General features: G+C 42.0%; 3 protein-coding genes and 1 long non-coding RNA gene across 6 annotated transcripts in view; 3 read left to right on the forward strand and 1 right to left on the reverse strand.

Annotated features, from left to right (window-relative positions):
• The first annotated feature begins 469 nt into the window (after positions 1 to 469).
• On the forward strand, positions 470 to 11,050 carry tmc6a (transmembrane channel-like 6a). The gene is made up of 20 exons (XM_030407910.1): positions 470 to 886; positions 1,319 to 1,434; positions 1,506 to 1,631; positions 1,716 to 1,841; positions 1,928 to 2,036; positions 2,119 to 2,206; positions 3,141 to 3,401; positions 3,480 to 3,622; positions 3,709 to 3,853; positions 4,763 to 4,918; positions 5,317 to 5,474; positions 6,035 to 6,125; positions 6,290 to 6,387; positions 6,476 to 6,571; positions 6,656 to 6,731; positions 6,820 to 6,953; positions 8,368 to 8,544; positions 8,698 to 8,776; positions 9,524 to 9,605; positions 9,749 to 11,050. The coding sequence occupies exons 1-19, from the start codon at positions 837 to 839 to the stop codon at positions 9,602 to 9,604; spliced, it is 2,310 nt and encodes a 769-aa protein (XP_030263770.1). The 5' UTR covers positions 470 to 836; the 3' UTR covers position 9,605; positions 9,749 to 11,050.
• LOC115575683 (uncharacterized) overlaps positions 5,428 to 26,482 on the reverse strand; it is a 67,035-nt gene continuing 45,980 nt past the window's right edge. Inside the window, exons 3-6 of the long non-coding RNA XR_003982710.1 lie at positions 21,917 to 21,979; positions 21,628 to 21,824; positions 20,661 to 20,757; positions 5,428 to 5,551 (exon numbers count right to left, since the gene is read on the reverse strand). This is a non-coding gene — a long non-coding RNA (uncharacterized LOC115575683). The remainder of the gene's footprint in view (positions 5,552 to 20,660; positions 20,758 to 21,627; positions 21,825 to 21,916; positions 21,980 to 26,482) is intronic.
• LOC115575681 (heterogeneous nuclear ribonucleoprotein A1) lies at positions 11,559 to 13,483 on the forward strand. Of its 2 annotated transcripts, XM_030407915.1 has the most exons (6): positions 11,559 to 11,650; positions 11,755 to 11,846; positions 11,946 to 12,041; positions 12,161 to 12,307; positions 12,788 to 12,854; positions 12,971 to 13,483. In XM_030407915.1, exons 2-6 carry the CDS (start codon positions 11,760 to 11,762, stop codon positions 12,973 to 12,975), a joined length of 402 nt encoding a protein of 133 aa, XP_030263775.1. In that variant the 5' UTR covers positions 11,559 to 11,650; positions 11,755 to 11,759; the 3' UTR covers positions 12,976 to 13,483. The 2 variants fall into 2 exon arrangements, with proteins under 2 accessions (XP_030263775.1, XP_030263774.1); XM_030407914.1 differs by having other exon boundaries at positions 11,560 to 11,650; positions 12,788 to 13,483.
• On the forward strand, positions 13,747 to 18,183 carry cenpx (centromere protein X). Of its 2 annotated transcripts, none has more exons than XM_030407917.1 (5): positions 13,747 to 13,828; positions 14,396 to 14,447; positions 14,564 to 14,617; positions 14,702 to 14,790; positions 17,999 to 18,167. In XM_030407917.1, exons 1-5 carry the CDS (start codon positions 13,793 to 13,795, stop codon positions 18,011 to 18,013), a joined length of 246 nt encoding a protein of 81 aa, XP_030263777.1. In that variant the 5' UTR covers positions 13,747 to 13,792; the 3' UTR covers positions 18,014 to 18,167. The 2 variants fall into 2 exon arrangements, with proteins under 2 accessions (XP_030263777.1, XP_030263776.1); XM_030407916.1 differs by lacking the exon at positions 13,747 to 13,828 and adding an exon at positions 13,862 to 14,208 and having other exon boundaries at positions 14,314 to 14,447; positions 17,999 to 18,183.

The following is a 26,482-nucleotide window of genomic DNA, read 5'->3' on the forward strand; positions in this document are numbered from 1 at the left end:
ATTGGAGGTGAATCTGTTGGCATCACAACCAGTGTTTTAAAAAGTCCCAAGAAGTCAGACTTGAGTAAAAGTAAAGATATCGTGTTAAATTATTTATTTTGGAAAGCAAAAAAATGGTACTTGAGTAAAAGCATCAAAGAGCCTGAAATTAAATGTACTTAAGTATCAAAAATAGAAGTAAAAGTCAGTTAAACATTTATTTACTACTTCTTTTTTTGTTGTTTTTTTTTTGTCTGAAACCTTTCCAAATATATATGATGCACACTACATTCCAATAGTAATAATGATGATAATGATCATCATTATATATATTTAATTTGAAGTTGTTTATGCATTTTTTTAAATTTATATATGTTGTATTTTCTAACCCTAAACCCTTTACACCCCATTGTTTTCTATTCAATGGTTTGAGGAAGTGTTGCAGTTCCTCACTGTGGCCGCTGGGGGGCAGTGAACGATTCAAAATGCACACCGATCTGACGTCAGCGCCAACTGGCTTCGAGTAAGACACAACATCACACTGACACTGCCAGTGAAACCTCTCCAAAAACACTGTTTTATAGTGTTATATTTAAATATATTATTATAACATGCATTAGTGCCTTTAGCTGCTCATACAGTGTATGCCAGAGACACTCAACCGATTGATTAAGACAGATAAAGTTGCACCAATTGCAAATAAGACACAGCTGACAGAGAGAAAGAGAGAGAGAGAGAGAGACAGACAGGAAGTGTCTATGATGTGTTCTGGTAATTAGTCAGTAGCCTGCTTCAGTGATGACCTGCTGCCCTTCAGTCCACAATGTGATTCAGTACACAGACAGACATCGAGGACCATGGCCCACAGTGTGAGCTTTGACATTTGTCAAAGGGATTCAGACTATGAGTGAGTATTCATTTAAAACAATTTGAAATGAAAGTAATCATCTGCTGCTCGTTGCATCTGTATCTTCCTGCCTGAGTGGGTCTGTGCATGTTGTAGTCTGTGTTTAGAAGCACTAAATATAATGCAGCGAGTCAACAAGAAGCAACATCGGTTGATTAAAAAACGGGTTTCAAGAAACTGAAACAAGTCCGGTTGCCTTCGATTCAGCACCTAGAATTGGTTGATCGCATTTCTTTCATCGAATTGAGTTGATAACAAATTAAACTGTTGTTTCATTCGTCTATTTATAATTCACACCAGCCTTCTTGGTGTTGCTTTAAGTCAAAGCTGCTGTTAAGTGTTGGGACAGAACATTTCCAATGCTTTCATAGAAATATGAACATTTTCGACGTGACCATTAAATAAAATAGGATAATGGCAACTTTTCCTCAGGAACCTGGAACAAGATGAACCAGGTCAAGACTCCTTCCAGCATGTTGGAGAGCCTGCAGCCAGCACCCAGAGGCGTCCTGAAATATTCGGGATGGATTTTATTACAGAACGCTCAGGTACAAACACGTTCCAGTTGTATTATCAACACAATGAAAAGCTTGTTCAAGTGACATTTTCTGCTGTTTAGACAGCTCAAGTGACAGCAGCACAAGCGATGAGACGCTGGACGGAGGGCCGGAGAGCTCTCTGCAGAGGCACGGCTGGTCGGCTGCGACCCTGAGGGTCCTCTCCTCCATGCCCAGTCGCTCTGCTGGTGAGATGAAACCTTTCCCTGCTGTCGACTTGTTTGTTATACACTTTACATTTACTGTTTAAAAAACAGTCCTTTTCCACACAGGGCCAAACAGCAATGCAGAAGTTCGCTGGCGTGGCTCAAAATCGCGTCGGCCAAGCCAACACCACCCCTCCAGACCCAACCAGGATGACGTTGTCCGGGCAAAAGTGGTGGAAATCACCCCTGAAGGTGGATAGAAAGTGTTCAACTACTAATTGCTCCAAACATTCAAAGACTGGTAATAAATTGGTCGTTTCTGACTTTTTGGTTCACAGAAAACAAGAAGCAGCAGCTGGTGTCCAACCTCCGAGGCCTCTCAGTGAGCGAGAGGCTGCGCAAGCTGCGAGCCATGCCGCTAAGCCTGGCAGATAAGATGGAAATCAGGTACCAGCGGCGTTTTAAAACCTTCCTGCAAAAACAAAGCTTTATCACTGTGGTAACACCTCCTTCACCCGTCTTTTATTAGGCGACTTGCTTTCAGTGATGTAGCTGAGAGTTCCCTCATCGACAGAGACATCCCGTGCTACAGTCTCCTGAGTGTGTACATTTCGAGGGTGAGATAAACAGTGTGCCACATTTGTCTTTTATGAACATGTCACATGTGAAATTTGACTTTTCACAAACGATTGTCTTTTTACACACTGGAGATTTACATTTTCATTCATATGTGATCGGATTTTTCACCGCATGGGGATTCCCATTCTGCACATGTTGAACAAAACATGAAGTCACAAGACATTTGCGTGCGCGAATTCCTCATTTTCACCTGCAGGCAGCTATTATGCGAACAAACATTTTGACATTTGAAAGATTTACATGATTTCACATGAGATCACACCAAGTTTGATTTGTCACATGTGAATTCCAAACTGTCTCACAATTTCACATGTGATTGACTATTTTTCACATGTGAGCCAAAATTTGACATGTCAAAATAAAATGGCGCATGTGAACATTTTCACAGGTAGATCACATACATTCATATCGGACAGGCGTTTTTCACACGTGGCTTACAATTTCCGAATGTGGAGACAAAATGCTGCACTTGAAATTTTTCACAGTCCCCCACACGTTCACGTGTGATTGGCTATATTGTTTGTAAGTCAACTGGACAATTTCACAAATTATTGGATTTTTTTCACACCTGAATTAAAATTTCAACAACAAAAAAAAAAAAATTGAATTTTGCTCTTTAATTTGCTTCCTCCCATGTGAACTACCAGTTTTCACATGTGATTTGGCAACTGTCACGTGTACACACAGATTTTGACACGTGAAAATAAAATATCAATAAACACATGAACTGGACATTTTTTACAAGCGCGAGGCTTATTCGTGAAATAAAATGTCCACATAATATATTTACATGTTCCCACGTGGATTAAGTGCATATATGCACTTTTTTTCACATGTTGACAAGATTTTCCTCAGTGGAAAACATTTTTTCTTTGTGCATCGTCAGTCATACTCGTGTTTTTCTCCCCTCAGTCTTGGCGTCACTGTATGTTCGGCTGCCTCTCCGTCCTCAGCTCCCTCCAGCTGTGGCATTCACCCATGAAGAAACTGAGCGGACGCTTCGGAACCGGCGTGCTCTCCTACTTCCTGTTTCTCCGGACTCTCCTGCTCCTTAACCTCCTCCTCTTTGTCATCACCGGCCTCTTCCTGGTCTTCCCTCAAGCCGTCAACCCGCCTTCTCTTTATGACTCTCATCAAGACACCTTCACTGGCCTAGAGCTTCTCACGGGCACGGTACGTAGCTGCTACAGTACATCAAGACACTTGATTATTCCTCCCTTGAACCAGGTCTCCACCTATTCTCTCTGGCAGGGTTACCTCTCTCAGAGTGTGATGTTTTACGGTCACTACACCAACACCATGATCAAGTCCCAGATGCCATACAGCATCCCTGCAGCCTATTTCTTCACCATCACCATCGCCTTCTTCATCACCTGCATCATCCTGGTGTACAAGTGCGACATTAAGTGAACTGCTCCTGCATTAGTTTTCTTTCAGTCCACTCTTATGTGTGTATCTTAATGGCTATGACCTTCTGCAGCGTGTCCACATCCCTCGGGAGAAGGTTTCACGTCCTCAAGTCTCATGGGATTCTGGCAGTGAAAGTGTTCTGCTCCTGGGACTTTAAAGTCAGCAAGAGGACCTCTGTGAGACTTCAGTCTGAGAAAATCAGCACTCAGCTCAAGGTGTGCAATCATTTTCACACGCCCTCGGATTCACTGAAGAGTGAATCTCTAATCTTTTATTACAAAGTGATGATTCTGTTTCATTTAAAATGCATAACAAACAACTTTTTCGCCATGAGCACTTCAAGCAGAAACGCTGATCCCCGACGCTAGATATCTGCTGATTAACGTTGTTAGTCGAACTATCTCAATTTTTGCATGGCTGGTGTAAACAGAGGAAGCTTTTATATATGCATTTTCACACCACATGTGACAGTTTTGTCAAACTTCCTCTATTCAAACTGAAGACAAATTTGATGTGGTTGAATGGTTGCGGTCAGGATTTATTATGAATGCTATATGGACCTGTATCAATTTAGCATAGAGAAGAATAGCACAAAGTGCATTTTTACCAGAAATATGAAGTGGTCAGTAGTGGAAATTAACAAAATTACAAGAACCCAGTGTAATCTATGCAGATGTGGCAAAAGTACACACATTCTTTTCTAGTCAGAAAGCACAGGCTCTGACATGTAATCAAATAATAAAAGCAAAATGTTTCCCTCCTGAAGGACAGTTTTACCGGCCATTTGTGTGCAAAGCTGACTGAACCTCACGCTGTATTAAGGTAGAATCGGTAGCATTTGACCGAGCTGTTCGTAAAGGCACCAGAAAGACAGTTGATTGTTGAGTCTCATTCCCAGGATGTCAGATACTGATATTTTGGGTTGGTAAAGTGTCCCGAGCACAGATACAATATCTCACTTGTTACGTCAGACTGCTGCAATAGCCTACTTGGCATGCCTTTTTCTTAAGAAGGAAGCACTTTCAAACATCCTTTCTATATATATAACCCATGCCAGCTGATGATAGTTTGATCTCACTGTGAAGATCATTTGAATGAAGCGCCAAACGCTGCTCTTCCAACAGGAGCTGCTTTCTGAGATGATCGGCGGCGAGGAAGAAAAGAGCTGCATGCAGCGATTCGGCCGCCTCATGGTGCATCTGGTGGCGTGGGTCACGTGTCTGGCCTGCATCGTCTTGGGCGCCATGGCCATCCACTATCTGTCAGAGTCAAATTATGAGGTACAACAGCTGCTGTGCACCCACACTTCACCGATTTCAGGCGCATCTGAGCAGCTACACTGTTGCAGCTGCTATGACGCCTTTCTCAAGAAGATCACAGAAATAGCTCTGAGCAAAAACACCTTCCCACCACAGCCTTGACTTCTTCTTTTTCCTTCCTGGCAGACGTTCTACAATCTTTTATTTTTTTGTCTGCTGGTGTTACACCAGCGAGTACTTGAGCAAATGAGATAATGCAAGTTAAACTTTCGACTGTCGAGAGCAAGTTCAGCCTTTTCACCGGCAGACATTCTGACTTTGCAGGGAAATTATTCATTCTGTTAAATCAATAATTCTGTAGTTTTTTTCTCCATGTCCTAAGCTGTTGGTCTCATCGTGATCTGTCCGTTCCTTCACAGGCTGTCCTTAAGCACAGTGCCTTTAAAGAAACGGAGCTGCTGCTCATGTCTGCAGCGGTGTCAGGCTTTAACCTGCTCCTCCCTGGCCTCTTCAACCTGTGTGCCTGGGTGGAGAAACACGACTCACCGAGTGTTCGAGTCTATGTCTCCATCTTCAGGTGAGGAGAAGGTCTGCAGTCACGTCCCACTTGGACAGTCGTCACTGACGTTACAGCTGCACTAAGCGAAGCCAGACCTGTGACAGCAGAGGGCAGAATAACCATGTTTATCTGTCAAATGATAGAGAACATTCAGTGAGCTGTGACACTGAACTAATAATGTTTAAGTTCACCTGTGATTGGTCTTTTTGCATTTACTCCTTAAACACGGTACATTTGTATATTTCACCAATGTTTAATGCTCCATTGTCTCCGTCTTAATCACAATCGTACATCTGAATCATACGAACGAGATACGTGGACAAATATAATCATTTGGGTCTGATATAGACAAGACATTACATCTACTCATCCTCCCGACTGAACCCGACAAAAGAGGTCTCCTGCTTTACTGAAAGATTCCTTTCTAAGTTCATGTGTCACTGAGGAACTTGGGCTTTCTGCTGTCAGACTCTGAACCTTGAAAGGTCAAACATTCAAGTCACCCAGTACAATTTTTAGCTCAGTTTTTAAATATTTGAAATATGCTTAACAGAAAATCTGATTTGCTATTTTCTCAGGAACCTGTTGCTGAAGGTCAGCATTGTTGTTGTGCTGTGTTTCCACTGGCTGGGAAGAATTGCTGTGGAACCAGAAAGTCATGGTTTGCAGGTTACAAACATCCTCATTGAGCTTCTCGTAATTACAGTTGTGGTGCGACACTGAATTGTGTAATGTTTGCTAAAATACATGTTTGTTTGTGACCTAGGCCTCGATGGTGCAATGTGAAAACAACCTCAAATCGCATGGATTCTTTATGTTTGTGTTGTCCACAGTGTTGGGAGAACTCTGTGGGCCAAGAACTGTATCGCCTGCTCCTGATGGACTTCATCTTCACAGTGCTTTACACTTTTTTGGGAGAGTTCCTGTGGAGGCACGTCGCTGCTTTATCATCCACAAGCCGTTTAACTTTTGATTCTGTTGTTTGCTGCTTATAAAAAAACGTTGTCTTCTTTTCCCAGGCTCTTTACCAAGCAAGTGCTGAGGAGGAAAAGGAAGCCAGTGTTTGACATTGCCCGTAATGTGCTGGAGCTCATATATGGACAAACTCTAACTTGGTAATCACACTACATCCTTGAAACCCCATCACTCATTTAACAACAAAACTGAATCAAACCCTATCGTCTTTGGTTCTTCCGCAGGCTCGGGGTGCTGTTTGCGCCGCTGCTTCCGGCGGTGCAGATCCTAAAACTGATTGTGCTGTTTTATATGAAGAAGGTCGGTACGGCAGGCGCGATGACGTCATGCAGTGTCCCCTCTAAGATTTGCATGCTGCTCAACATTCTGCTGTGGTTTCTCTCATCAGAGCAGCCTACTACTCAACTGTCAGGCCTCCAGAAAGCCCTGGAGGGCCAGTCAGATGACAACAGTGTTCATCTCTCTGTTGTGCTTCCCCTCGTTTCTCGGAGCTGCCGTGTCTGTCACGTATACAATTTGGATGTGAGTGCAACAAACAGGTTCCCCTCTTTTTAATGGCTCTCGACCGCCCCTCCACCGACTGGCGTGTAGCAATGCCAAGAACTTGAAACACACATAGCTTTCTAAAAAACACATTTTAAATGACATGTCTGCTGTTGTGTTACAAGCATGTCTAATATGCGAGTTTCAGGTTAGAGTCACATTTCAGGGCAACTTTTGTGACCTCTATTTTGGGTGAGAGGCACAGGGTTTGGAGCCCTGTCACCTGCACCGTGAGAACTGGGACTAATAAGGACTGCTGTCATGCACTTTGCAACAGATATATCTCCTATCCCTAAAGTATAAAGCTGTGTGTTTTTCATATTCCGGGTCTATTTCTGACCCCCTTTTTTAAGGAATAGTCGACCATATTTGAGTTGATTTTACTTGGGTTGGGTTGTTACATTTAAAAGTTAACTGAACTATGAATAAAGGAAGTTCTCAGAGTTTGAACTCTCAAACGTTGCATGCTGAGAAGTCTGCCAATAAGAGTGTTTCTTTGGAAACGTATTCAAAATTAGTTGCTTTAACTCTATAGTGCAATTGTCCAAGTCTTCATTTCCAGTCAAATCGCTAGAAAATTAAAGGCGTCTGAGTTTAGTCCACTAAATTACATTATTACTTTTTACGGCGTGGTAAACATGAAGCTACCATTAGCAGCTATAAAGGTTAGCTTAGCTTAAAGACTCGAATGGGTTGTCACACAGAACCCTCTGGAAAGTTGCTGTTAGAAACTATTTGGAAAAGGTCAGGCGTGTCAAGTGATTGGAAGCACCGTCTTAGACCACTATTGCAAACGAACCAATTAGATCAACAGTAGGAGAGTGCTACCACCAGCGGAGTTTGTAAATCAAACTCATGCCGAAGTCAGTTGAGAGAAGGGTGAAAACATGTTTTCCACTGAGAAAAATGTGGGGAAGCAGCGAGCCTTGTTATCTACAAAGATGGCAGAATCTACCTACTAATGAGCCTACCTCTAAACCACATTTATTAACACGCTCTATCTTGTTTGTTGTACCTGCAAATAATGAACAGCAAAAAATGTATTCATGATTTTTACGGTGGTGTCCAGTGGTTATTAGTCAGACTATTTCTTGAACAGTTGCAAAGCCCAATAGGGCAGCATATAGCTGCCAGATATAATGAAATATTTTGCCTGTTTTGTTGATGTTGGACTGAGGCCAGCTGTCTTCTTCTACCTGCTCCTGTCTCCAGTAGAAATGAACGGCCTTGTGGCTTAGTGCCACAGACAGGGTAGGAAAAGTCAGACGGTATTGAGAGATGCACAAACTCGTCCATCATCTTTAAAGCCAATGTGCCCGTGTTGTGAGCCAGAATAGTTGAAAAGGTGTTTCTGTTCAGATACTTAAGAGTCTGCGATGTCTGTCATCCATAGGATTAAACCCTCGCCAGGGTGCGGCCCCTTCAGGAATCTCACCACAATGTTTCAGTCCGGTCAACTGTGGGCCCGGGAGCTGCAGGACGCCCACCCCGTCATGTCTTGGCTCAGCTGGGCCTACAACTTTCTGGTGGAGAAGCCTTTTTTTTTATTCCTCGTCTCTGGAGTCCTTCTGTGAGTGGTGACGTGATTGCAAACAGGAACTGTCCAGTTTGGACAAACGTTTATTGACTGATGTCATCGTTTCATATTTTCGTTGTGTTTGCTGGAAACTGGAATTGATCTCTTATTGTCGTTTTTTTTTCTTTTTTTTTTTCCTTTTTTCAGAATGGTGATATACTTTCACACTCAAGTTGTTGACGGCCAAAGGAGAATCATCAGTCGGTTAGAAAAGCAAATTGAAAATGTATGTATAATTAATTAAACATTTTTTCTGAACATTCTGGTGGCACTAGAAGAATCACCTGAGTCAGTAGGATTCAGTGCTCGGGCAAGGAGAAGTCACGAGCTTGTCTGAGTAATTTGGCTTCATTCAACAAGGCAGGCTTCAAATTTAACATACGATGAAGGAAATAAATAAATAAATAAAACCTTCATTGTAGCTGCTAAATCATAAAAAAAGGTTTCAACTACTGAACTTGTACGCCTCTTGAAACTCAACTAACCCTTGAAAAACTTTCGAAATGAGATGCCATGTTGGTACGGTATGACCTCCTGGAGCAGACAAGCCCACGCGTCGCATTCGTCCAGTCAGGTGTAGCCAGGAAGTGTTTGCGTGGTTGTCGGAGGGTGTAGTCCGTGTTGGTCAAGCGCGCAAAGCTGGGAAGTGGCGCAAGCTCTCGTGTCCAAAAAAGCCCATGAGGAGCTGTACCATTACTCTTCATTGGGAGTTTGAAAATAAACAGTGGTGTGCCTTGACCTATATAGTAGCAACAGCCAATAGGAGACACTAACAGGACAGGTGAAACATGTATACATGCATAGATACTCAGATATATAATATTACAACAGGCTGTGAGGAATTAAGGATTCGGTCACTCTCCCCTTTGACCAAAGTGATGGACCACACTGTCTTTGCCACTGGCTACAAATCAATGACACTTATAAAGAACAGTTTTAACATTGATGTTCTGTATTTTTGTTGTGTCTACAGGAGGGTAAGGACAAAAAGTTCCTCATCACCAAACTGCAAGGACTTTACGAACAGAGCAGTCAAGTTTTTCCCGATAGATAAGGTGGGAAGCCTCAAATACACTCTATCCTGTGCGTGGCTGTTACACATCCTCGTTGTTTGCACACATTTTCATCATCACCCTTATAATCTGGAGAGGAATTTGCACGTCTTGCTTACAAAACGTTTTCCTCTTTCCCCCCGCAGTCTGCGGCTGAACAACATTCACACGTCTCACCGGTGAAAAGCATCTTTGGTTTGATACCATCTCCTCTGTGCTGAGATGCCAACATCATCACGTCAGTGCCCCCTCAAGAATGTTATGTAGCAGCTGCAATGAGTGCAAAAGCAAAACTAGCGAGAAATGTATTGCATAATGTTTTCATGAGTCCTTCACATACTAACAAACACAAACTACATCCAGTTGATAGCACAAGTTAATAATATTTATTTATACATGATTCCTATTGTATGTATGGATGTTAATTATATGTTTAAATGTATGTTTAAGAAGAATCTTCTTGAAGGTGTTATATGAAAAGACAGATACCTCTGTTTGAACATGTCTTCTGTGTTATTGGAATGAGGAACCCTCTTGATGTGCTCTTGGTAAATATATCAGACTTATCTGGAAACATTGCTTCCTTATATCTGAATTCTCCAAACACAGCAACTACTCTTCTGTGTCATTCATCTGAAAACATACAGTCTAATTTCTTGCACAGTTTTGTGATGTTTCCTGTCAGAAATGGGCTTCAAAAGCATACAACTATGTTAATGCTGCATTCACATGCACCACGGATGTCATTCTTCCAACTTCAGTGTGTTCATGTGTGACGCATCGGTATTTCTGGGCAACACTTGGAAAATTCAAGTCAAATGCCAAAGTCAGACCAACGACTTTGGGAAAATGGGACCATACAAGGAGCACGTGAATGCAGCATTATCTCCAACTTTCCGAGTTGTTGTTCCGACTTGAGGGCACGTTCAAGTGAGCTATTTGTGGGGTAACAGATTTAGCCTTGAGTGTCACTTCATGAGCATCACAAACACAATTCCCAAGAACACTTTTAGCATGACGTTATGTAGCGATGAATGACGAGAATCACAAAACGTTCACAGGAATAAATCAAAACTAAACGCATGACTGATTGGGTGACAGATAAAGATTCCAGTGGATTCTATCTTAAAAAGATATCTAAAAGCCAAAACACAGAAGGTATTTGGGTCCTTTTGTGTTATCCTCTAGTGATCTGATTTATTTACAGTATGCTTGTTTTGTATATTTACTTACTTCATTTGAGACGTGGAGGACAAGAGGAGAAAAAAAAGGATAAGGATATCTCATGACAGATAATTTAGTTTTTGTCTGTCTTGCGATATGTTCCCTTGCTATTTGCTACGGTATGTTTTCTAATTAATATTTAACTTTTAAACACCTGGTTTGGTAGTATGTTCAGTGATATGTCATTGCAATAAAGCCATCTGAATTGAGTTGTATTAATACAATTTAGGCTTGTGATTTTTATTTTCCACCTGCTAAAACAAAATGTATTTCATTTTTTATTATCACTCTTATAATCTGGAAAAGTAATTTGTGTGTCTTCCATTTAAAACGGTATCCATTGCAATATAGCCATATGAAGTGAGTTGTGTTGATAAAATTTAGTTTATTGAAATGACTTTTTCCACCTGCTAAAACAAGAACTAAATTTAAACAACACTGTGACGATAACATTTACCTCATGTTTCTACTTAAAGATGCCTATTTGAAACTGCAGCTGAGAACCTGATTGACTTTTGACTCCATACCATTTAAATACATCACAAGTCAAAAGAACACGCTATTTAGTCTGCAAACCTCAGGCGCTCATCAACGTCAAATAGTGAGCAAATACCGCTCATTTTTTCACCCTGCTTGCCAAGCAAGTTGGCTAACTTATGGACCAGTCACTCGAACATGTCTCAGTAAACTGACAAGAAAGAAAACAGTGGGAGGGGATTTCCTTTTTGTGACATACGAGGCCAATATATGAGCAGGCTGGTCTGGGTTTTGAGGTTAGTCTGCTCGGAACATCGGCTTCATAAACATCTCGATAACGACGTCTGGTGAGTAACCCCTTTTTCTTGGTGTTGTGCCTAATTTGGAAGTAAGATTGTAAATTTGTCTTTGGCCTCATTTCACATTTTGACTTTCTTATCATCCCCCCCAGGTAAGATGGATGTGAAGAAGGCATCCAGTAAAAGAGTATTCATCAGTCTTCCGAAGAAACACCTGCCTGCTTTGGAACAATATTATGATCTGGTAAACTGTCTTTCTCATTTATCTAAAGAGAACATGACTGTGTCTTTTTACCTAAGCTCTAATATGCCATGAACATCTCGATTTCCTATCATTTATCAGGACCATGGATTGTTTGTAACAGATCTGATTCCCCACATAAATGAAGGATACTTAAAAGCCTACTTCAGAGAGTGGGGCACCGTCACAGCATGCAAGGTAAAGACAGAAGAAAATACAGCTTTATTCGTGCCATTTGTTTATAGATTTTTTGGAGATCTTGGAGATTTGCTCACCATATTGAAAGAAGTTCTCTTGTCTGTTGAATTGGATCCCAGATTAAGAAGAACCCAGACATGACAGGAGATAAGGCCGTGGCCTATGTGAGGTTTGCTACCGAGGATGAAGCAGATCGAGCAGACTGGGCTGGTCCTCATAACGTTGGAGGAGGCGATGTGATCGTGAAACGAGTTGTCAGCCCAAAGGTTAGTCTGCGTCAATGTTTCTTTCTCTTCTCTTGGAGCAGCTGGTTTTACAAACCCAATTAGCAGAGTAAATGCTGGCAATGTAAGTTTCTGCAAACTTCACATTAGATAGGTTGCAACTTTACATTTATTTTTGTTAAACTTTTTCTATTTGATGTTGTGACAATGCTGTGCTTATGCTCTGGTTGGGTTTAGGCACAAAAACCACTTGGTTAAAGTTAGGAAAAGGCTTTTCTAACTGGTTCTGTTGACACAAACACAGCTGGAAATTTCTTCTAAGTTTTTGTTAAAAATACCCAGATTTTCAGCTGGAAATTATCCTCACATCTTGTTATGAATGCCTGTTTTTTTTGCTGAAAATTGTCCCGACTTCTTGTTAAAAATATCAAGCTGGTTCAAGCCTACAAATTCAGAAACACCTTTGTATGCAATATTGCTCTCTACGTCTTCATCAGCTTGCTACAAAAATCTGTCTTTCAGTTGGACGACAGCTCCGATGAGGAGGTTTCAACAGTCTCTGCTAAGCCCCGACCACGGCGCTCACTAGGTATGGGCTATATCCTGGAAGACGCTCAGTGGTTAGATAATGAGTTGGAATAAATGAATCAACAAATGCTGTGCAACTTGTGGCTCTTAAAGAATGATGTGGCTCCATCCATGCAGGGTGAAGATATTCTGTAACCTGGAAGACTGAAGGCACAAGAATATATAATAAACACATATTTGTAAACTCAAACAAACCACAAAACTCTGCATCACACACAACACTATGTATCCTACACCTGTTTATCTGTTTATATGTCCTTAATGTGAGCTGCAGTGATACACAATTTTTGTTGAGATGATTTTATGTTGTGACAATTTTCTTGGGTGGATAAATAAAGTTTTATTCTATTGTATGAGTGGCTGATTTACAGAAACAGTCTGACTTGTTTGACACATTTAAAGACACACAAACACATCTGTTTTTCTACTTGTATGTAAGCTGATTGTGATTCTAATTAATGTTTTCAAAGGTCAAAGTGTTAATTATCACTTTACTGACATTTAGAGCATATTTGATGTTTTTTGCTCCCTTTGTGCCACCAATCTTGGTGAATGTAACATGATCTGCATTTTAAATACTACACAACACCCTGCAGTTTCGTAAATAATAAAATGATTTTGACAGCTTCAGTTTTGTCTTTTTCCTTCCTCTTGTGTTGCCTTTTTACTGAGAAGAGAATCAGATTAAACAGCGCTGATATAAACTTATACGTTTAGTGTGTATGTAAGCCTAAACTTCATAAAAACATTTACATGTTATATAAATGTATTTAATTGGAAAATAACATTTATATGAATATTTGCCTTAAGTGATGTAACTCACACAAAAATCCTGATTACTATTTGAATGTTTAATGTAAAGGGCGGTGCGAGTGACGTCAGAGCTTGATGGCCAATCCCTATGTAGAGCGCCAAGCTTCTCTTCCACTGTCAATAAACATGGCGGAGACAGACGCCGAAATCGTGTTCAAAAAGGTAGGAGCGTCCTGACTATGTTACTTATTCTCGCTCGGTGCTCTTTGTTGGTTTATAAAACTGAACATTGCTTCTTCTTTTCCGCTGAACTGCATTCATTTACCTCCATTAAACATTCACGCCAACGGAGCATAAAATGCTTCTGATCTGTCTGTCAGGTGATTAAACTTTACACCATGGCACGGTTTTTATTGAGTGGATGAACGATAGATGTACGCCGAATACAAGCTGATGATTCACATAAGTGTGTTGTCCTCACTGTTCTGGGATAACATCAGCTGCTGTCGTCAAAATACCAGAGTCTATTCAATCGACTATTTTCCAAAGGAAGCTTGGTATTAGGAAGTATCAAGTGAATTACCGACAACATATCGCCGAATGTAAGATAATGATTCGGAAAAAGTGTTTTGTAATCATTGTACTTGTTTAACATAAACTACTGTCGCCGTATTACCAGAGTCTATTAAATAGATGTTTTTCCAAAGGCAGTTTGGTACCAGGAAGCCACGAAGGAGAACGCACGCATCAACAGGCTGCAAAATAAGAGCATGTTATCCTTATTTACAGGACACAGTCAGCAAACTCTTAGCAAGTTTCTTCAAGGAGGATAAGACAAGACGTGAGTTGGATAATCATCTTGAAATAAGTGCTATCACCCAGAGCGGTTTGTGTGTTTTTTTTTTCTTTTCTTCGATAAATCTACAGTTTTGACTCCTACATCTCACTCTGTCACAGTTGGTGGTGATGCGACGCTTCTCATGGCAGATATGCTCAAAATATTTGTCCAAGGTAAGAAGTGGTGTGTGTCGCACAGTTGAATACAGAAAGCTCAATAATGAGACTTTTAATCTGTTGCCTCATTTTGTTCCCCAGAGGCTGCTGTGAGGTCACTGAAACAAGCCGAATCTGAGGATTGTGACCAAGTAGATATCGAGCACTTCGAAAAGATCCTACCACAGCTGGTGAGTTGCCCCCCCCCCAAAGAATAATCTAGCCTATATAAACGTATATCTATGTTATCTATATGTTGCCAAGCCATTTCATAAAATTGTACTCTCCCTCTTTGTCTCCTGAATTTTGAAATGTTTCTGTAAACTGTGATGCTATATGAGTATCTGTGCAGTTAATATGCACCTTTACACATTATGTCACCTGCTGCCTGTATGACAGATCATCATAAAAACAAGTATAGAGCCTTGCCTGTGTTCACTGAACCAGTGTTCGTTATCAAACTTCTTCTTGTCTTTGAGTGGGTATTCTTTAAATTGTCAAAGTTGAATTGACTTTCAATCACTGTACAAATTCTACTACTTAAGCCATTACTCTTGATCTATATCTCACACTCAGCTGTAATGAATGAGCATGAGAGATTCAGCTCCTACAGGTGTAGTTTCACATCAATATAAATTGTTATATGATAGTATTTTATATAAATAAGCAAAGCTTTTAAATAAAGTACTTTACATGCCTGAGGGGGGGAAAATGCATGTAACTTTAAAAAATGGGGGTAAAAATGGGTGACAACGGAAAAACGGTGAGAAATTATCAAGTGATTTATGAATTTATAGCTGATCGATGTGAACAGTTGTGTTACGATGAAATAGGAGCCATGTCTTTGCATCCATTGTTCATCATTCACATCACGAAAGTGCCATATGCCATTAAAGAAAGTGGCCTCAGGGGTGGTAGTAACAAAAACAAAGTGATGAAAATTGTTATGACTGAACAATGGAAGTATGGGACTTAAAAGATTGAGTGATAAACTTGAGTGACATTTTATTTGAAACAGTATGGCTCTGTCTTCTGTCTACCATTCATCATTCACAGTACCCAACTGATATTTATCATTACAGCAAGTTGTTGCAACTGTCGATCATAAAACACGCCCACCGACTTACTGGCTCACAACTAGCAGGTTTTTCCTGCTTGTGACTTGCTGCCGCAAGTGAAAAACTCGATCAGTTATTCAGAAGGTTTTTGATTGACATTTTGGGCAGAGGCAGCAAAATTGCTTGCTCTTAACGATAAATGTTGGTAATATGAATGATGGAATAGCAGATGATAAGAACAACAACAGTAATAATTATTTAACAGTTAAGACATGTTGGAACTTAAACAGTGTTGGTAGCATTTATAAAAGGTTTGGTTTTTTTTACATAAGTTTGGAGAATTGATTTAACAGATGTCACTGATTCTGCAGCCTATGATCATCAGACAGGGAGATCCATATGGAGCCAGAACGGGGACTTTAAAATTTGGCATCCAAAAAAAAAATTGGCATTGAAAACAAAACCAGTACTGAAAAAGGGAACATTGTCATTGAAACATTTTTATTGAAAACAGTTGTATTGGCATTGAAACAAGTATTGGCACTGAAAAAAGAAACAAATTAAAATAATACAAATCCAAAAATTTTATCATTTTATTTTATTGGGATTTTTTTGTATTTTTCAATGACAATCTTCAGATTTTTTCTTCATGTCACTTTTTTTTCAGTGACAGATTTTTTTTACAATGTCCCTTTTTTTCAGTTTCAACTTTCTGTCACTGTTTTGGTGTCGAGAGGGAGGGGCCTGAGGGGAGGGGCAAGTAGAGCGTGGTTTGCTCCGGTCTCTATATGCGTATGGAGCCACAGCCACAGTTAACACAACAGTACAACAGCCTGTTGTTCCGAGCCGGGGCTGCAGCGCCGACTGCAGCGCTCTGGTCACCATACCGCTACCGGAGACCGGAGCTCTATATGCGTATGGAGTGTGGTAGTAGTACGGAGCTAACGAGCATTAGCCCCAGCTGTGTCGCTGCTCCCCGAGCTCCGTGCCACCGTACCGCTGCATACAGAGACTGGACAACAGAGTGCTTGGAGAAAAGTCAGTCAGTTGTGAAAAAATGTCTCTTAGTGTCTCTTACTAGATTACAGACGTCTGTTGTACTTCACTATGAACCACAGTAGCACAATCACAGCTGACTTTACCCGCATACTGACTTGTTGAGTTTATTCGCTTTGACTCAAAGGAGTCATTGTAAGAATAGTGATATTATTCACATGAACTGAGTTTATAGGGGAGCGCCGGTCTCTGGTAGCGGTATGGTGGCACAGAGCTCGGGGAGTAGACCAGAGCGCTGCAGTCGGCGCTGCAGCCCCGGCTCGGAACAACAGGCTGTTGTACTGTTATGCTAACTGTGGTTAATGCGCCGTGCTCGGTGCCCCGGTACTACTACCACACTCCATACGCATATAGAGACCGGAGCTCGGGAGCTCCGGGACAGAACCAGATACAGAGACTTGGACACATCAGGAGAGAGCTTGAAGAAAAGTCCGCGAGGTAGTTGGAATCTGTGTTGCCCAGAGACGGCCGGTTACAACGGTATTGTGGTTGGACCGTCCAGCCCCACCTTCCCGCAGGCTGCTGCCATTACCTTCTCAAATGATATGGAAACCACGCTCTACTTGCCCCTCCCCTCAGGCCCCTCCCTCTCGGCGCCAAAACAGTGACAGAAAGTTGAAACTGAAAATCAGTGACACTGAAAAAACACTGACATTGTAAAAAAATCTGTCACTGAAAAAAAAGTGACATGAAGAAAAAATCTGAAGATTGTCATTGAAAAATACAAAAAAATCCCAATAAAATAAAATGATAAGATTTTCAGATTTGAATTATTTGAATTAGTTTCTTTTTTCAGTGCCAATACTTGTTTCATTGCCATTAAAATTGTTTTCAATACAAATGTTTCAATGACAATGTTTCCTTTTTCAGTACTGGTTTTGTTTTCAATGCCAATTTTTTATTTTGGATGCCAAATTTTAAAGTCACCGTTCTGGCTCCATAGATCCAGAGCTGATTAAAAGCCTCGTCTTGATCCTTAATATCTATTCTAATACTAATCAGTGAAGAGATTCTACAACAGGCCCGCTATGATCTTGTCCTCTAGTATGTCTTAAAATCATAGCAGCTGCTTTTTATACCTGCTTTGTGTTTTTTTTGGCTTAATCCTCGTTTACAGTGAGCTACAATAATCTAACAGAGGAGAAGTAAAATCATGGATAACATTCTTGAGTTCAGGATGAGAATGACAGAGATTTCTCCCTTGTGTATCATTAAAGCACAAAAAGACAAAGAGTTTCATTTCTAAATATTAATCTCACAGTCTTTCATTTCTTTTCCTTTACAGCTGCTGGACTTCTAGCACCGTGACACCATAAGATGGAGCCAGAGCGTTGCCTGCATGCTCCTCCTTCAACGCTACAACTTCAGTTCCCACAAGTTCACTTTTTATTGATGTTTATATTTTCTGTATAACTACGATTTTTCATAATCACTTAAATCTGAGATTAAATTAAGATTTGTGGTTCTGTATTTATTGGAGTTGTTTGATTTTAAGTGGAAAACGGCAGCGCTTGTCCGCACGCTCTCCTCGCCGCCACCACCAATAAGGCCCACCTGTGCTCCACTGTGCAACAACAGGTGCTTCCAGCGTGCTCCATGGCGCCCTTCATCAAAGCCTCCTGGAGCAGTTGGAAGCAATTAGAGTAATAAGGGGAGCAGCCAGTCCCTTAGATGATGACAAGTGCCAGGAAAAAAGGAGTACCCCCTCCGGCCACTTTGAAGTTCCCTTTTGCTATCCTGCGATGTTTAGTTAGAGGAGGGGGGAAGGGCAAAGGGGACCTCTGGCACAGGGGGAAAGTTGAATGGGAGTGTGCGTGCGCGAGTGTGTGCATGTGTTAGCCAAACAGGGCCGAGACCACACGCATAGATATTCTGTTTGAAAGGAAACATAACAAAACACATTGGAACATGGTCCAAGAGGAGCAGGGTGTAATTCTGAAGGTAAATAAACAAAAGAGGCGAGTCGTAGAGGTGCTTTCTCTCCTTTCATCACGGCGCAGGGGGGAAGTTGGGCCCGTGAGGGAGAGGCTAATGTAGGGTTTTCTAACCCGAGTGCCTCTGATGGTTTTCCACCAGCGGTGTATTTGACCGATGTGTCTTCACTGTGAGTCAGCATAGCTGTACGACACCTCACACTTTTTTCTTCGTGTGGCTCTTGGGTGACTCAGTACGCTTACAAACGCTGCCCACATACAGCTGGAAGCAACATCAGTCCAGGTTCTGATTAGACGCTCAAGGACAGCGCACCTGAAATTTGACCCGGCACCTTTTTAGTGCGGCCCGGACTGGATTTGTGTTTCCCAGGAGTAACGTCCACAGCAGGCCCTCAGGAGAAGGTGTGTGTGGTTGAGTGATTTTCAGCTTAATGATGCCATAAGGACCACAAAACAACCTAAAGTGGCACTGAGTCGAGCGCACACTTCCACCAAGGCCCAACAGTCTCCCCTAATGATCCAATATCAGAATCAATAGATGTGTATCATTCTTTTTAAAACGGCCCTAACTGTTTGAGCGTAATTTGAACTAATCAGATCTAGGATCTGCATCAAACTGTACCCACTCACAGATACCAACCACCCAAATACAACAGATTTTCTTTTCATCGAGATCAATGTGTTGTTCCCTACGAAATCAAACATTTGGGGAAAACACAACGTTAAAGAAAGTGAGAGAATATACTCCTGGATCCACAGCAAAAGTTAATGGGGTCTATTCTTGGCCATGACTCATCCTCCACCACAGTTTAGTGCACGTTGCTTCATCAAATTCACTGTGTACTGCTGTTCTTAGCCTTTTTGAGTTGTGACCCCCCCCCCCCCCCCAAAAAAAAAAGTCAGATTGCTGTTCATTGCCCTCCTATCCACAGCTCTGGGATTTTTAACTCACATGGATATGCAATAAAAGTCAAATGAAATGTGTCGCATTATTTTTGGAGTTTGACTGAACAAGGTGTAGGTGCCAGTCACTACAGCATCATGTCTTGCCCTCAAGATCTGAGTCGCACAGCAACCTGCTCATTCAGATAAAAATCCTGCAGTCGGACTCAGTTTTTATTTCCAGATATGAAAACAAAAATCAAAAAGCCTACAACATTTCCTTATTTGTTGCCATGATGAGAAAACTAATTTGTTAAAGGTGCAGTTATGGATGTCGTAGTAGTCGTAGTTTAAAGCCTTTCTGGAGGTTTACCAGAGATGAGGTGGATCTTGTCCAACTGTCAGTCCTCGCAGATGAAATAAAAACAGTTATTCTGTTGGATCTCTCACAAATTGCTTTTTTCTTTTCCACATTATGAGCCGTTGGAAGGGTTTCTGCACTGGCAAAGTAGTGCACTACTGTACAACTTTTCTCCTTATACATCTTAGTGGAACAAATTACATCTGAAGGCGGTATTATTAAACATACGAAAGCAGTTAGGACAAGAATGGGGAGGGGCGTTGAAGAGAGTAATGAGTTAAAGCTTTTCTTGATCATACATTAAAGGCAGGGAGTGTCGACAGCCAGTCCAGACGCTTTGGAGAAGCTCCGGAGTGAGAGGCTTTTCCCAGGAGACAGAGACTGATCTGTCTCCAGCCTTCTGGCTGGTCCTTGGACAGCGCTGCACATGGGATAAGGCTCTAATTATTGTGGGCCTGATTGTCGATATCAATACCTTCATCAGCTTTTAATTTCACATCGAGTTAAATTTGACAAGTAGCCTTTCCTTTGTTAGGGTGATTGAGTTGTGCATCAGTGTTGTTATTTAAAAATAAAGCTCACCATCATAATAAAACCTAGGCAGTCCACTTAAATCTGAGAATACCTGTCCTGTGGTTTGTGGATAAGGCCGTAAACAGCAAACATGGTTCGGGGTGACGTTTGTCCAGGGTGGAGCCGCCCGCATCAGTCTTGTGAGTCCCTGTGAGGTCACCGTTATGTCAGGTTTCACTCCTTAATTCACCACTCACCTTTTTATGGTTGTTTTTTTATGTCCGAATGACACCGATTCTCCCATTTGTCCAAATTTCTGTCATCTTGTCAAACTCCTTTCTTCTCGGGCCCATCCTAGGGTTAATGTCGATGAAAAAGTGATCATAACACTGGCCCGTCTGAGAGGGCTTTAACAATGTCCCAGCAGGCAAAATCTGAAGTGAATGAGCTACATCAGAGTTTACAGGCTTAGAGGGCACATAAAACATTCACTTTTATCATGAATGTGTACATAAAACATTTACTGTACCATATACATCATTTTCATTAGCGATGATGTAAGTCTTTGCTCTTTTTAACTGACAGAACTTGTACTTCTTTGAACCTGGGTTGAAAGACAAACAAGGTTTTCTCTCGTGCAAGCAAAGACGGTGGATGACAGGAACTCTTGATCCGCAAAGAAGCCACAGGTGTCATCTGTCACAAGTGCCGAATTTTACGGCCATCAATTCAAGTTCACATGTTTTGTGACTACATACATAACAAATATGTGATGGAATGCATATGTTTTTTGGGATGTTTGCATGCATGTTGTGCTCGATCTGGGGCTGTGACGCATTAGCGCTCAGGAGACAAGAGGCCCTTGTGGCCCCCTCATGGGCACGGAGCTGTCTGACCATAGAGGAATGCTGCAGGGGACGGACACACACACACACACACACACACAGCGAGTGCATTCCTCTCAGATGCTCCACACGCAACAAGAGAAGTCTGCAACATTTGCAGCACAAACACTTGCGAGCATTTTGGCGCGCACGCACAGAAAAGCTTGCGTGTGTGAGCGGAGAGAATGCAAATACAGAGGCAGCATCTCTGTCGACTGTATACACTGCTGTGACATGCGGGTTTCCTGGAGGCCCCAGGCCTCTCTGAGGGGCCTGGGGTCCTCAGGCTAAGCTTTGTTAAGGAGCCACAGGGCCCATGCCGGGGATGATTAGAACATACCTGGCAGTTTGAGCCACTTGGGCGCTCTGCTGGGATCACTCCTAACTGGTTGTGGCGCTTGGCTGTTAGTCCGCGGCTGAAGATGGTCTGCTGCTGTGCTCTGTGTATCGGCCGGGGCTTTGGTAGCCACAGGGGGCGGAAAGGATTCTTCCGGAACCAGTGAGGTGGATGATAAGGTCAAAGACCTTGGCATGCAGCTGAAGAGGGAAAAGGGAGCAAGAGAGACGTACAATTAGGCCCGCAGCTGGGTTATTTCTGGAGCATTGTACTACTACCTTAACTACATTACCCTCCTCTTCCACTCCAAGTCCCCTCGACTCTCCGTCTGCACCTCTCTCCTCCGTGTGGTGGCCTACATGGTCAGGGCATAGGCAATAACAACACAGTAATCCCCTTACATAACACTGCACAAACTCGATGAAACAATTATTTTCGTGAGAGTCTAAAAATAAAAAAAAGGAGATCAGCCGCGGTGACGTCAAAAGAGGTGTGCTGGGGGTGGAAACGTACCCCAAATGAGCAGACTGGAGCGGAGGTCAGCAGAGCACTCTATTTATAGGCCCCATCAAAGGCAGCGATATAAAAATAGTCTGGCACTGACCCTCACAAGATCCGTCAGTCACGCTTAGAGGAGCTGTGAACCTGAAGGTCACGCTCTCGGAATGATGAAAGGGCTGATGTTTGATGATATTTAAAAAGGAGCAAGTAATGGCCAAAATCTCTTTAGCTGGTGGCAGGTGGCACAGTGTGAGTTTGGCCTTTGTTGGACTTGTTAAAGGACTTCATCAGCAGACATGTGAAGCCCTCGGCGACGGGCTAATTTTACTTCACAAACACCGTACACGTTGCGTGGACAGAGGTGGTGTATGCGGCAAACTGCCGCCTGACTTTGATGTCAGCGTTGAGTGATCATGGCAATCAGATTGACTTTCTCAGTGTGTGTTGATTTGAAAAAAAAAAATCCTCAAGCCTAAAGGGAACCAGTGTAAACAAGAGTTAAAGGTAATTTCACACTTTTTGTCTCGGGTCAAAGAAGTCCGTCTAAAGTTCCCTCAGCATGTTGACTGTCCTCACAGTGGTCGGGGGCACCGGAACTCTAAATTAGCCCTTGTGAGTCAACAGGACAGCTTTCATGTGGACAAGAGCTCATGTCAGATTGCAGGAGAGGTCAGGATGTACAGGTCAAAGGTCACAACGCAGTGTTGGTCTTTGTCTTTAACAGCTTCCTGTTCGCTGTGTTGTGCAAACCTGAACGGTAATCCCTTGTGATACAGGTTCAAAGCAAAGAGATTGCCTCACTCTCTGGTACAGGTACGGGACTCACCACTCCAGTTGTACTTGGTCACAGAACAGCCATTGATCTGTTAAGACTGAGGCAAACCGGTATTTCTGAACCCCCGAGGATGATTCCGACTGACTCTGGTGATCAACTGACATTTCCTCTGGTGCCATTACTAAGGTTAAGATGTTACTAACATGCCTAGAAAACCATTTGATTAATTTAACTTTTATGTAAGGAGCTTCAGCAATCAGTTCACAATCCATTTCTTTCATATTCGTTAAGCTCATTGCGCTTTTATATTGGGTTAAGTAATTATAAGTGGGTCGGAATATGATAAACATCTAAGTGTTTAAAATAAGTAAAAATTTATGATATTATTATAATTTATTTTATTTTTTTACAATTAGGATATTTGGCAGTAAATGACGAAAAATTGAATTTTTTATTATTTTTTACAGAGGTCTCTTTATATTTGTTGCCACTGTTGACACACAGAAACCAGGGCAATCCTCGACATACTAGGACAATCCTGGAAAAACTGGTACATCTTAATCTAATAGTAAGAAGTACTGAGTTCCCAGTCGCTAATTTAAACTGGAATGCTCTCTTAAGTCGAATTTGGACACACCTCAACAGCTTGACCTCAAATCCAAGATGGCTGCTTGTCACCAGCAGGGAAGGCTTTAGGATACACCATTCATTAGATGCACTTGAAAATCTTAAATCTTCTCTCACACACGTACTGTCCAACTTCTATCCGTGGAAGAAGTGTGTAATGCATTATTACCACCCGTATTGTTAACAATGGCTACAACTGTTTTTCCTTAGACTATAAACACTACAGCTGGTCCAGTGTAATGCGGGAGAGTAAACGTGATTAATCAGATCAAGCCGTATTTATGGACCACCAATCTGCTTGAATTATGTAGCAGCACAGTTCACCATCACAATTTATTTGACAACGATTTACTTCAAACAAATCTTCGACCACAACCTTTGAGATCCTTTGAGATTCCACGGTCTGCCCACAATCATTTATTTGATCCTTGACATGAATCTTTCATTTCGAGAAATATAACAGGTTGCACCGATGCTCCTGCTCACCCTCAGACTTTGAAGACGCACCTGTTTCTGCGCATATGTAGCTCTGTAGTGCAGGAGGGAAGGTGAAACTCCAGGGTCAATAGGCAGCACAGCAGGGTGCTCCACTGCAATGTGTCTCTTTTTCTCTTTTGAGAGCAAGACAAATGGAAGAAGCAACGGAGACTCTTTTTGTTTCTCTGGCATGAAAACAGGGGCGACCAGAGGAGGTGATTTACCAGCCTGTCTTGACATCAGGATGGAAATAAACCAGAGCTGGTGGAAACAGCCTCGCCTGGAGGAGCAAGAAGGGGACGGAGCTAAAGCACACTTTCACATCACACAACTGGAGCTCAGATGATGAATGGCTACTGCTGCGGGGGACAGTTGACTCTAAAATACTTCAGCGAATTGCATGATTTTATTGAGAATTTCTTATGATCGAATAAGAACACAGAAGACGAGGGTGCGAACACTAGATGACCTTTGAAGACAGATGCTGTGCAACACTCTCTCCCATAAATGTTGAGCATCTTCAGTTGACATAGAGAAGTGGGCAATACTTTGTTTCCAGACATAAACCGTCTCCAAAAACAGCAAAGGAGCAGATCCACTTACAATGAGCTGTAATTTAAAAAAAAAAAAAAAAAAGCCTCTGGTGGAATAACAACAATAAATTTGAAGGGGCTTCAAAGGGGCCGCTGGTGCTCTTACTTTTCTGTACATAAAACAAAGCGCCGGTATGTTCTAAAACCACTCAATCGCTCACCTTGCGATGAAACACACTCAGCCTGAGAGGCTGAGAGCGAGATGTAGCAGACAAGGAAAAGAGAAAAGAGAGGCTTCTTTGAATTTGACTTACTGTGCAGAGGCTTATATGGAGTCTGACTAAGAGACGGCTGGCTGAACAGTCTCACTTTTGCTTCTTCTCACTTTCCAACAAAACTCCATTGCCCAGGGGTGTAAGTGCTTGCAATTCAGCCCAGTCGCAAGGATAAAATGTTGGCCCTTGATGATTCTGCAAACCAGTGATTAATTTCCATTTATATGTGCCATACGCTACATACCATATTGACATTTCGTCAAGTTGGGTCATATCATGTTCAAATTACATGACGATGACCTTACCTTCATCTTCGGAAGTGGAGGGGATGGTGCTGGCTGGACATATTTGGTGCAGAGACCACTGACCGTGACACTGCTTTGGCAGGACCATAGTTACTAACGAAACCTTGTTAAATCTCCAGCTGTGTTTGTGGTGAAATAAAAACAGGTGTTTCTAAACAATAGTGACAAACAAGTGGTTTTTGTGCCTAAACCTAACCAAATGCAACATGCAACAGAAATTCAAATGTTTTACTTATCTGTGGTTTTGCAGAAAGGTGCATTGCCAACATTTATTCAGGCAAGTGGGTTGAATTCAGTTTAAAAGCTAATCTTCTGTCAGTGGAAGCAGAACCGTTAACTGCGGCCAGACATCCCGGTGATGCTGTTGGATGTTGCATTGACACACTACACGGGCTGAGGAGCTTCAGGACGCACATCAGTGGGAGGGCAATATCCTGCATCCTGATTCTGTCAAGAGGCAAAGCCACGACATGTCTGAGCGCCCAAAGAGAAAAGGCCAGGTGTCCCCAGTTCCTCTTCCATTTCCCCCCATCCAGCACTGATCCTGCTGACTAATAGCACCAGGGTGCTACCACCCCTGGCACTGCGACCCGGATCACTCAGCTGTGTAGCTGCATGGGAGTGAGGACTTAGTTGGCTTACAATTGCTGCCTGACAGGAGAACTCAGAAGAAAAAAAAACAGTTTAGTGTCGCACTTCAGGGTGTGCTGTGTCCCAGAGTAACAACACTGATTATATCAACACTATCCATCTAACCACATAACTGCCCCCTCCCGTTTGACACATTAAATAGAAACTGACCTGAGATGCATAGCAGCAGTAAGAGTAGGAGTACAATTCAACTGAAATGTGCTTTCGATTAAGGTCTCTAAAGTGAGCTGCTGGTTTCTATTTTCTGGGCTCAAGATGAAGACCTTTTCAACAAAAAAAAAAAAAGATTCAACAGAGACATGGTTCAGAGTGATGATATGAAATGTATCAACTACAAAAGAAACGATCCACCGAGTAGAAAATCCTCAATCATCTGTGGGGCGCATGTTTGTCAGAAACACCGGGGCTGCTCCTTGTCATAGGTTAAGTATTGATTACTTTTTCAATTAACTGATTAAAGCTATGTTTTCAAATTGCAGATGTATGTTGCGGAATGTATCAAAATGAGGAGGTTGTTGAGAAACACTGTGGGGCTGTCCCAAATACAATTTTTGAGGATTCGAAGCTTCAATGAGAATCACCAACAAATATTTGAAGCTTGGAAGACCACGCTCAGAGCTTCAATATCTAGCAATCGCAATACGGCTAAGCTGTTGTTTACACTTTTCAGGTGATTAGCCAAACTCGCAGTAGATTTGTGATATGCTAGTTTCC

This window comes from Sparus aurata, chromosome 23 (genome assembly GCF_900880675.1).
Source record: "Sparus aurata chromosome 23, fSpaAur1.1, whole genome shotgun sequence".
NCBI lineage: Eukaryota > Metazoa > Chordata > Actinopteri > Spariformes > Sparidae > Sparus > Sparus aurata.

Coding starts and splice junctions, on each gene's coding strand:
- tmc6a (XM_030407910.1), top strand. CDS start 837: ATGGCCCACAGTGTGAGCTTTGACATTTGTCAAAGGGATTCAGACTAT. Junction 1,435..1,505: donor TTTTATTACAGAACGCTCAG/GTACAAACACGT, acceptor TCTGCTGTTTAG/ACAGCTCAAGTGACAGCAGC. Junction 1,842..1,927: donor GGTGGAAATCACCCCTGAAG/GTGGATAGAAAG, acceptor TTTGGTTCACAG/AAAACAAGAAGCAGCAGCTG.
- LOC115575681 (XM_030407914.1), top strand. CDS start 11,760: ATGGATGTGAAGAAGGCATCCAGTAAAAGAGTATTCATCAGTCTTCCG. Junction 11,847..11,945: donor TGGAACAATATTATGATCTG/GTAAACTGTCTT, acceptor ATCATTTATCAG/GACCATGGATTGTTTGTAAC. Junction 12,308..12,787: donor AACGAGTTGTCAGCCCAAAG/GTTAGTCTGCGT, acceptor TCTGTCTTTCAG/TTGGACGACAGCTCCGATGA.
- cenpx (XM_030407916.1), top strand. Junction 14,448..14,563: donor CAAGGAGGATAAGACAAGAC/GTGAGTTGGATA, acceptor ACTCTGTCACAG/TTGGTGGTGATGCGACGCTT. Junction 14,618..14,701: donor GCTCAAAATATTTGTCCAAG/GTAAGAAGTGGT, acceptor TTTGTTCCCCAG/AGGCTGCTGTGAGGTCACTG.